Below are 11,424 nucleotides of genomic sequence, written 5' to 3' on the forward strand. Positions count from 1 at the left end.
ATCTGAATATTATTGCACAGTGGGAGGAAACTGGAAGACCTGGAGAAAACCCATAACACACATGGAGACATGCAAACAAACCCTGATGTGATATTTACACCTGAATCTGCACCATTTTCTACGCAAATTAGATAAACGAGGGAAAGTGAACCAAGAATCTTGATGGCTGAATGGGGAGAGTGATAAAAAGGCTTGTCAAATAAATATTCCATATATAATTAATGCAAACACTCCCTGATTGCTGCTTATACATAACCCAGTGTGACTGCAGTGGTTTCTAGTGGCAAAATATTAAAAGGTTGAACTTGATCCAAGTGACACAACATTGCAAGTGACTGTGTGGGGTTGAAATTTGGTGATCAAAAGTAGTCACAACAGAGTCACAGCTGCTTGTTGTGAGCCATGCTAAAGTCCTGACTTGTGGTAAGGAAGTGTTGAGTGTCTCTGGATCCTTGTGACATCTATATTTATTGACGTATAAATAAATATTGATGGCCAACTTTCACCATCTTATGAAATGACATTTTACAGTGACACACAAGTGGAACAAGGCTGCAAACTCACAGCTGCTGGGGTTGAACTGTTTGCAAATGGACTTGAATAAAGTAGAGGAACAGAGATTAAGATTAGATTTAGAATCAATAGAGGTTTGAACACAAAATGTAAATGTAATGTTGACCAATGGTAGATAATGATAACTAAATGTTACGTTAGAGAAACATTATTATGTAGTACTAGTTTTAGAATTGTTATGAGCAACCACCTATGAAGCACTTTGTGAAATACAAAAAATAGGTACAACAAGAACTAAAATGAGAAATGACTTCATACCTACAAACATCTGAATGAGTCAGGAGTGGGAAAGGGCTGATGTGGTGGACTTGAACTAGAGTTGCACTTATATATCAATACTAAAAAATGACATACAGTTAGAACTGACTAGAGCAGAGGTGTCAAACTGGTGGCCCGCTGGCCGCATGCGGCACCCGAATCAATGATATTAATATTATGTTACAGTGAAAACATGGACCGCGACGTCCTCTTCCTTTAAGCACATGCAGTGTGTGTGGCTGATGCACAGTTTCCAGCGAGGTGATAGTATATTTACAGAATATAATACTGAATATATTTACTTGTATAATATTTTGGTTATAGTTATGTATTATTAAATTCATTACATTCAACATTAAATAAATATAAACTGGTGGGTGTTCTAATTATCATTGCCAAGAATCTCTTTTGAAATAACTTCCATTTATAGATATTAAATTATTTTTAAGAGGCAACTGTTGCACAATAATCCCAGAGCACACGTAAAAGGCTACTTTAAAGAGCTATTACGGATGTTGTGAAATGTTCAATTGGTACCCCTCTTTAATTCTCAGAAGGTGCATGCACAATCGGCTTTCAGACAGCTAAAGCTGTTATGGAAATGTCAAACATTTTAGCAGCAGACGTATGACAACACATTGTATAGGCCTGTTACTAGATGTGAAAAGGAATATCAACCACAGTGTAAATTTGTGTTACAACATCCTGAAATTACATCAGTCTTCTAGTATATTGAGGAAGAGACTTTACGATTCTTGTATTTCTTAATGAATGGTGTCAGTTTTACTTAACATTTGATATTTACTTTAAAACCATAGCTGCTCTCAAAATCAGACCACTGTAATTTTGACACTTTCAGGGCATAGGTATTCGGGGACAAGACATAAATCAATACACAATTACGAACAGTGGAGAGTGTTTATTCAGAGAAACGTCATCCAATGTATCTATAACCGTAAAAAATATTAACCAAAAAAACCATCAAAAGACTGAACTACACGGACTACTGTCTCAGCCTGCGCACACTGAGCATACTAACAGCAGTAAAAGTGGGAATGAATGCAAATGAAAATTCCAAGCATAAGACCCGTTCACAAGACGTGTGTGCTCTAGCGAGGTGGAAAACCCCTGTGTAGCCCTCCCCTTCCCCTGAACCCTCCCCTGTCCCCACGAAAATTTGGTCGGTTTCTTTCGCGGCCCCTGTCTCCACCTCTTCCTGCATTTGATCCACCTCGTCCTCCTCTGGGTGCACCACCACCGCGGTCTGACTTCAGCTTAGCAGGGGGAGATTTGGGCCTCAGCCTCTCTATTTCTTCTGTGCAGCCAGAGAGATGGGTATTGGGCACACCAAAATGTGAGGCATAGGCCTCCGGGTTAAAGTTACTGTTTGTCAAAGTAGGACCCACTGTCAACCAGCCTAAAAAGAGGCGACAAAACAAATCAGCAAAAGCGTGGGTGTGCAGAAACAAGCAGACAGTTTTACACATTTGTTACCCAAATACAGCAGATCCATCGTTTTGTGTATCCATCTCACCTGGTCTGATGGTTGAATCTCGCCCAAAAAGGTGCAACCTCCTGCGGCCCAAACAGAAATGCTCAATGATGTGGAATATTTCTACAGGCTTCTCTACGTTTCCCATCTCAGGCTCCTCCGTGATGATCAAATCAATGTCCACATTGGCATGGATAAAGTCACCATCAGTACTCCTACGTACTGTTCCTTTGATTCCCATTAGACAGTGTTCCTGGAACGAATATGCTTTATTGATCGCTGTTCATTACAAGTTCGAGTTCATTTCAGATTAATCGCTGAAATTAGACCAAGAATGTTACCACACAGTCCAAAGAAAAAGAAGAAGCCACACTGCAAATCAATGCAAAAATGATGTATATGATAGGTGGAAAATCTCACAACAAGTTCCCTCGAGAGGGAATGTTTTAATTCTAAGTCTGATTTCATATTTAAACATCAATTACAGCTTCAGTATACAGTTGAAGCCACGCAATTATTCACAATTAATCATAGCAAATGTTATCTGTAATTCATTTATAAGCTCAGGGGACCATTTCTATTTGGAAACCATTTTAACAGTTTATGTAGCACCACACTTTTAAACTTTTGATATTATGGCTCATTACACTGGGTTAACTAAATTCTGCTTGTGTAGGTTGGTGGTGTAAAATTTAACATCTAACATTACATCGACTATTCAAGGAAAGCAAACCTCAGGGTAATTACATTGTTTAATACAGATTTAGTCTTTTTTCCCCAATTTCTAGTGTTTGTGTGTGTGTGTGTGTGTGTGTGTGTGTGTGTGTGTGTGTGTGTGTGCATGCGTGTACTGTACTTTGGTCCTCTGAAACACTGCTTTTGGGTCCAGTGCCTTGGTCTTGCCTGGGTTGTTTTTGTTAGTCTTGATCCAGCAGATGTCCTCACATCTTCTAAAGCCCCACTTCCTCAAACACTGTAATGGGTGAAGTTACGATAAGGATCAACATGTATTACAGTGCCTATGAAAACCCCCCTGGTATTTTCCCCCCCTTTATTGCTTTTCTAATTGAAATCATGGTCAACATAATTTGGCCATTGTGGTACTTATAAGAACACTTGGGGAAAAAATATATCAGCACTGTATAGACAACATTGGCCTTAGTTATTTTGCAACATGATTCATGTAATAATTACACACCAACACACCCAGAAAAGGGCTTTCCCTGCCAATCTACAGTGTCACATTAAATAGCAAATCATACATTATACCAGTTTAAAATTGTAATTTCCTGCAAATAATGGGGAAAACTGACTAATCTACACAACACATTAATTTTATTTATTTATTTCACCTTTATTTTACCAGGCAAAACAGTAAGAACAAATTCTTATTTACAATGTTGGCCTGGCAAATGCCAGAAAACCCTTGTAGTGGTAAGGGAAGACCACTCAGTTTACATAGCATATCACATTACATAACATATCAGTTTGGCTGGTTAGCTATTATTTGTGGGACTAAGCCAATCAAATCACCACTGTATAGGTAATGGGGCTAAATGTAAATCTTTCAATGTAGCCCAGGTTGCATTTGCATTTCCACTGCTTAAAAGAATGTAACCAGCAACTCTGATAGTGATCTGAATGATGGGATGTCAAATGCTGCATCTTGAGTGCACTCACACCTGGGCTTGGAGCTGTCCCCTTGTGACCATGTGAGGCAAATATTAACATGAGGTCTGAACAGGGTTTTAAAGTGTCCTTTTGACTGTGTGAGGGATAGTGTTACCATTCTGCCCAAGTCCAGGCCTTCACCGGAGCCACACCACAGAAAAACAAAGGAACGCAGGGCTGAGATCTCCTCAATTTCAAGTCTCATGATCTGCAATAGCAGGAAAGAGGAATGAGTGAGTATGTTGCCAAAAGTAGAGTCAAACAAGAATGAATACACCATTCACAGAATGCATACATCATCCCAATTCCAGCAGCGTTCAGTCTGGCTGATGCCTGATTCTCTGTAGTACTCTTCTAAGGGTGGTTCGAGCAAAATAACATCAAACTTGCACTTCAAATCTTGCAGGTCAAAGTGTTCAGGATCAGCTTGGAGGTACCTAAAATCAAGAAGCAGATAACATAAGCAAATGTTTTTTTTAAATAGAGAGTGTCTTCAGAGGTTTCCACCACATATTCCAGGACTTATGATACCAGGAACTAAATGGTCCCTGCAAATATCAGAGAAGATTATGAAAATAGTATGATATTAAAATACACTCAAAAGCCTAGTTTTTTGTTTGTCTTTTATGTGGCATGATTTCAAAGAGGCACTTTATTTAAAGCAATCCCAACAACCCACAATTTTAGTAATAACCAGTATTGTGGCTGTAGAGTAGAGTCGTCTTTCAACTGGAAGGTTGAGGGTTCATTCCTGTATACTGATGCCGTATGAACGTGTGAGTGAATGGGTGAATGGCAAAACTGTATTGTAAAGCAGCTCTGCTTGGTCATTAAGACTAGGAAAGTGTTATATAAATACAGACTATTTATCATATTGCTTGACTGTTACAGACTAAAGTGTACCGGGTGGCGGTAACAATGTCACTATTGTTTACCAAAGAAAAATGTGTGGGAGGTGATGGAGTGATTGCTCTGTGAACACAGGCTAATGCTCACAAATACACACAGTATGAGTCCTGTGAGTGTCTGCTTAGGTGCTGTGAAATTGATATGGGTAGAGTTTGTCAAGTTCTGCCTGTTTGTGGAGGTAAAAAAACTGTATATTTCTCAGCAGAGGTGAGGATAAAAGACAGACAAGGGAGAGAGAGACCTGTTGGATTGTTCATGTGAGGACATTTTACGAACTGTTGTGGAGATTGGTCACCTCAAGTAAAATGCTAATGCACAACAAGGTATTTCATTGCTGCATAAATGGTTCAGTTTCTCACAACAACGGCAAGAGAATTAAAATGTAACAGTTACTCCAAACAATCAGAAATCTAGTGCTGCAAGCTTCTCTCCAATGATACCTAAACTATATGAAAGTACTACCCCTCAAGCAGGGCCCCTTTTGGGGCAACAAAATGGCCCAGCATATCCATTCAATTCTTGAGTCGTGCAGTGAAAGTACACATAGTTCCTAGGAAAGTCTAAATATAGAGTACAAATATGTAATCTTCAGTTCACAAAACTTACATGGGAGGTGTATTGGTGGTGGAGATGAGTTCATCCTTTAGTCTGATCAACTCTCGGAGTTTGGGGTATTCTTCAAATCGATCAGCCAAACCTTAATCGGACAAGACAAAAGGTCAGGAACGCTCACAAGAATGTAAAAGTGTGCAGACTCTTCCAGACATTTCAGAAAGTTTTTTCACGGGAACAATGTATATTTTTTTGTTTTCAAATACTCTTCCTGTTTAACACATTTACAATCTGGAATTTTGTTTTACCTGTTATTACTACATTTTATTGGAAGAAAATAAAACAACTTATTAGTCGGATAAATTAGGCCATGGAATGCTATGATCTCTGAATGTCACCACTGACCAGGGGAAAACTCCAACAGGTAAAAAACACACAAAGACAAGTATACTCACCCACATCTCGAATAAAATTTTGTGGCCTGTGTCCTGTGTCCACAAAGTGCTGACAATAGTCATTATGAGGGTTCAAACTTTGAGTACCCTGAGAAAAAAAAACACAATAAAGATAAACAAGGAGGAGCATGAAAGAGTGTAATTTGACAACAAAACAATTTCAGCATTGTCTGACATGAACATTTTGAATTTGTAGTTATCTACATAACAGAAACCTGACACTACTGACTTTCTTAGGCTGGTTTATACATTAAATCACAAACTTGGGTACTCACTTTAATTACAAAGTCCATTCACACCCTTGACTGTAACTTCTAAATCTAAATCTAAATCTTATACTTTATTAATTATTTCTCTGCATTTTACCCATCCTAGAATTAGGAGCAGTGGGCTGCCACACTTGGGTGGTTGATGGGTTGGGTACCTTGCTCAGGGGTACCCCAGCCCTTTTGACCTGGTGGGGACTTGAACCGGCGACCCTCTGGTTACAAGCCAAGCCAGTCTCTAGACTGAAATCACACCCTCACCCCATACCATGTACTTTTTACAAAACTGGTTCTAACCTTAAAAACAGCTTATGAAACTTCAATAAAACCCATTAATGTCTCGCTAATGAAAACTGAAAACAGCTGCAGGAGCACAGACAAGCAAATTGCTCCTTACTTATTTCATGGGTTGGTAAATGGGAAAGTGAGTTTTTTGCTAAAACATGGGAAGGGAAGAGTACAGTAATTGAAACAGATTATGTATGTATTCTTGTTATAGATTTAGAAAACATAGGGGAAGGTGTGTGTCTGTTTTGCAGAGCAAATTGTGGGGTGCACCACATACATTAATTTTATACCCATTATTCCTTATAATGGATGTTTTTACATGTATAAAATGTACATCTTTTGTATATGTACATTTGATTTTTTTTCCAAAAATGCAGCCATCAATGCAGTGACCATTGCTTCTGTCTGAACCAATATCAGGATCCCTCAGGTCCCAAGATACTGTGGTGGAGTATCCCCACTATCAATTGAGCAAGTCACTGGCTGAAAAATAGAGTTAGAGGACAGTGACTAGGGCAGAAAAGTCCCAGTGGACTGGTCGATTTATGAGTCGATACGTTCTGGTTCAACTGAAATTCTGATAAGTTGACTTTTTGCTGTGTTAATTTCATACAGTCTATGGTTAATTTAATTAACCATAGAAGACCCCACTTGTTTTTAGTATTTTGGATTAGCCCAACTCACAGAGACAGATAGATTAAAGAACGTCCGGTGGTTTTATTTATTTTGAACGTTTCGTTTTAGGCAACAGTCAGTCCTCTAACGTCCATGTCATTTAGTTCTCACCATGTTATTATTTGAAATAGGAATGCCTAAGGGTCATCTGATGACGGCCCCATAACAAATAGATGTATCAAAACCATGTAACTCACATTACATAGATGACAACCAACTATTTTAAACGTAAGCACTCATGGTCTCTAAATCCACACCATAATAAAACAAAATATCACCCATTAACCCAAGCACAAATAGTGTCGGGACATTTATCTTATGCTGCACTCATCACCTTAAGTGCAATGTAGTATAAAGCCTGTGGGTGGCAGCAGAGGTAAAATTACATAATGCAGGGCACATCTCAACACAATCACTCATTGCCATTGCTGGGAAAAGATGGGAAATTTCCAGACCTTAAGGAATGTACTTGAGTCCTTATACACCTCCTCATAGGGGTTGCTTTCATCCAACTGCTGCACCTCCACTTCATCCTAATACATAAATGTGCACACACATATACACACACACACACATACACACAAGACCACAATGAGATTTTATGTCTACAAACAAAACTTTATCTGCAAGTAAGCGGCATAATTAATACAATCGACTAATAAAAAAAAAAAACATGAATGGAATTGTGATGTAGATAGTTACAGAAGTTAGGTTTTCAAAGTAAGTGGGGGATATTGCAAGTGCCATTGCATGATGAAAATAACATTTCTGGCTGTTAGTGGCAGCGCTGGTGTAATGTGACCACACTCACCTTCGGTTCCTCCAGATCTTCCTCTGTGTCCTCTCCATCTGTTTGTGCCTTTCTTTTGGAAGACAGTGTTGAGCTATCAAATGAAGCTCTGCAAAACATAGTAAACAAGATAGAGGAGCCATATGAGCAATGCGGGTGGAAAAGTAATTCAATAATTTTAAAATGCTTAACAAGTGCACAAGAGGGGCCTTAAATGATGAGGAAAAACTTTGATATGCTTGAACTGACACCGTTTCGTTGCTGCTCCCTGATGTGGTGCACATTAGTTAATCCCTCACGTATTTAACCTCCCAGTCTTTTCCGTTATTAGAGACTAATTTGTCACATTTCTATTGTCGTGGATTAACAGACGTCTCACCTGCATGTTTCTCTTGTTTCTTCTATCTCTTTTTGTTCATCTTTACTGTTTAGGACAGCTCCAATGCTGTCTGCACTTTCAGCTCCCAACTGTGGACAGACACAAGAAGAAAATACTCATATTTTCAGCTTTATAATACAAAGCAAAATATGTGAATACATTCAGGGATATTTCCCAGAGTAGTGAATGCTGAGCATGTTACCGCTATAGTGTTAAACCATTTACATGTAATGCAACGAATTCCGGTCATGTTTGCTTTATGTGATCATCCTACTCGACAATAAAATGTTTCAAACAGCGTCAACAATTCGATGATTGATTTACATGTGCTTACTTGTGATTCGGACCACCAGTCATACTTTATGTAATGTGTGCGTCTTATATGCATTTTAACTTTATTTTGTCCCGCAGCTTTCTGGTTATGCCGTTAGGTTAGCTTCTTGCTAACAACACCATCTACTTACCTGTTGTGCCAAAAGCTGGCGCCTCAGCTTTTGTCGTTCGCGGATTTCTTGCAGTCGACTGTTCATTTCGTCCCCTTATACACATATACTTGCAAACTCTGTTGTGTATAAAAACCCAGCGATATGATTTGATATGTGTAGCGTGTTAGCTAACAATCTGCTGCTAAGGCATGAATGGGACCGCCGACAAAAAAAACACAGTGGATGCGCTCGTTTTGACGACCGGGGCTGTCAGTATAGATTCATTTCCGTAGAGTAGGTAGAGTGAGCTGCTTCAGTTCCAGTTGTAATCAGCACAGTATATCTGTGTGTTTTTTCATGTACGCCGTGTCTAAATGTATTTATGCGCTACAATCTATAGGGACCACTTTTGCTGGCACCGCCAACCCTGGGGAACTCTGGTGCGTACCGGCATACATAAAAAACGCCTTTTCTTCGACGCTGCGTGATGATGTCATCAGGGAGGACGCTTTCCAATGACGCTTTCATATTCCTCGTCCAATCAGAGAACACTATGTTGTCGACTCTGCACGTAAGTACGCCCTATTTAAAGTTGGAGAGATATAATTTCACATGATGCTTCACAGGTTCTATTCAACGAACTCTTATTTACAAAGACTGAAAAGAGACATTGATGTAAAGTGCACCTTTTGTAGAGAACAAACGCTAGCACATTTATACTATGCTTCACACTGTACGGATAAGGTTGTAAACTAACACGTTTGGATTCACTCAACACAGTAACAATCTCGCAATTTTATTTTTATCAACTTACTACCCAAATTTTCATTCATCAAACATTTTTCTGCCAAAAACATTCCCTGAGCCTTCGGCCTATATCACACAATGTTTGGTTGTTGTTGTTTTTTTTCAGTTTCAGACACATAACACAATTGTTCCTGTTTCTGCAATTGTATACACTTACTTGTTCAAATAAAGTTTTATTCCAAAAATAAGCCCTATTTGTGCGCACTGTTCTTTCTATCATTTGGCTCAAGAAGATATATGTCTTATATTTTGGTCTTGCCCACACTCACACAATTTATGGCAATATATTTACACATTTATTTCCCAATATATTACATCTGAATTTTGCCTGTCTTATGAACATGTATTGTTTGGTTTCCTTTCTTACTCTAATACAAAGACCAAGTAGTGCGATTGTGTGACTTGCTAAATCATGCATCCATAAATCCAAATATGTATATGAAATAAAGTACCAAACATTATTATACATAATAAATGAAAAGCATGAATAAAATGAAATAAAATACCCTTGATGAAACAGTACAATATGTACCAGATAAAAACATTATCAATAAGATAAATAAGCAGCATGATAAGCCACCCATTTTTATTGTTGAGAATAAAAACAAACAATATATTCAACAAAGCAATCTGAACCCTGAATGTATTTTCTCAGTTTGAGATATTTGAGAGATGATCGATGAATTATTAACCTTGTCCCCTGGCTCTTTGTTTACTTTGTCATTTTGTTTTACTTTTTCAAGAATGCATTGTATGTATGTTTTTGCCAGCAGCAACCGGTAAAGCCCTTTTCGGCTGGTGAAAAGGTAACTATTACATGGGTGGAGCGAGATAGAAAGCTAATGCATTTATAACAATTATAAATTACAAATTGTTAAATTACATTAATGTGGCTATCAAAGGAGGATCCATAAGTTTAAAATGTTCCCACATCTAAACCTTTCTTAATTGGATCAATGTAAGAATGTGATGAAGGTGAATAAGGCCTACTATTTACAGTTATCAGCTGTGAGTTAATTTTCATAAAATATTGCCTCCTACATAGTCTTGAATTCAATATTTGCCATTCTGTATTATTGCCATTTACACAGACACTGGTCTACGGTAAGTCTGTCTGTCATCATATACACTCTGGGGATGCTAATGTATTCTCATATAATCATTTATAATTTTTATTTAATGGAATACTTAAACAACACTATTGTGTGATACTAAATGATTTTTTATGTATAAGAGAGTATAAGAGAGCTACTATACCTTTATTAGTGGATTTAAGGTCAATAAACCTTTATTTAAAGGTTGGGTAAAAATAAAACAGTATAGGTCATAAATAGGCTATTTATGCTATAGTGTTGTTACTATATGGTCCCTGCATGTAAATGTGCTCTATGCCAATGGTTCTCAAACTATTAGTGTCACCTTATCTACTGCTCCATCTTCATCTAAATTGTGCTATCAGTGTATGAAGTGAGGAAGAAGAAGAGGATGACGAGAGAGCAAATTATGTCATTGGGAATAATGGTGTAACTTCGAGACCTCACTATTTTCTCAGGTGGTACTTGGTATAAAAGGTTTGACTCTGCGCTAAAATATACACCACATCATTTATGTGAGTTTATTTATATAATTATATACATTCATAGTCTTAAAGGTATAATCTTGCAGACACATGTGTAAAGCATTAGCTAAAAACCTAATTAATAATGTTTATCACGGTAAACATTTTAAATGACACTCAGACAGAGGGTTGTTTTGCTGCATTAACAAACACAGTGACAAGAAAATAATATTAAAGAAGGCTCAAGATCAATAAAGATCAAAGCAGATTCACTCTCTGAAACGCAGAGATATAACATGACATGTAGAAACACGTGATCATTTGTG

General features: G+C 37.9%; 1 protein-coding gene across 1 annotated transcript; it reads right to left on the reverse strand.

Annotated features, from left to right (window-relative positions):
- Positions 1-1,735: 1,735 nt before the first annotated feature.
- mettl14 (methyltransferase 14, N6-adenosine-methyltransferase subun) lies at positions 1,736-9,167 on the reverse strand. The gene is made up of 11 exons (XM_044029307.1): positions 8,773-9,167; positions 8,309-8,397; positions 7,951-8,038; positions 7,595-7,672; positions 5,911-5,998; positions 5,510-5,600; positions 4,290-4,431; positions 4,110-4,202; positions 3,180-3,296; positions 2,366-2,576; positions 1,736-2,248 (listed from the first exon to the last, which is right to left on the reverse strand). Exons 1-11 carry the CDS (start codon positions 8,836-8,838, stop codon positions 1,941-1,943), a joined length of 1,371 nt encoding a protein of 456 aa, XP_043885242.1. The 5' UTR covers positions 8,839-9,167; the 3' UTR covers positions 1,736-1,940.
- Positions 9,168-11,424: the final 2,257 nt, after the last annotated feature.

The sequence above is a fragment of the Solea senegalensis genome, linkage group LG6, assembly GCF_019176455.1.
Source record: "Solea senegalensis isolate Sse05_10M linkage group LG6, IFAPA_SoseM_1, whole genome shotgun sequence".
NCBI lineage: Eukaryota > Metazoa > Chordata > Actinopteri > Pleuronectiformes > Soleidae > Solea > Solea senegalensis.

What these genes read in the sequence shown, in the direction of transcription:
- mettl14 (XM_044029307.1), bottom strand. Translation starts at nt 8,838, where the DNA reads ATGAACAGTCGACTGCAAGAAATCCGCGAACGACAAAAGCTGAGGCGC. An exon ending in ACCACCAATACACCTCCCAT is followed by an intron (nt 4,432 to 5,509) that starts GTAAGTTTTGTG and finishes TCTTGATTTTAG; the next exon opens with GTACCTCCAAGCTGATCCTG. An exon ending in GCCTGGACTTGGGCAGAATG is followed by an intron (nt 3,297 to 4,109) that starts GTAACACTATCC and finishes CACCCATTACAG; the next exon opens with TGTTTGAGGAAGTGGGGCTT.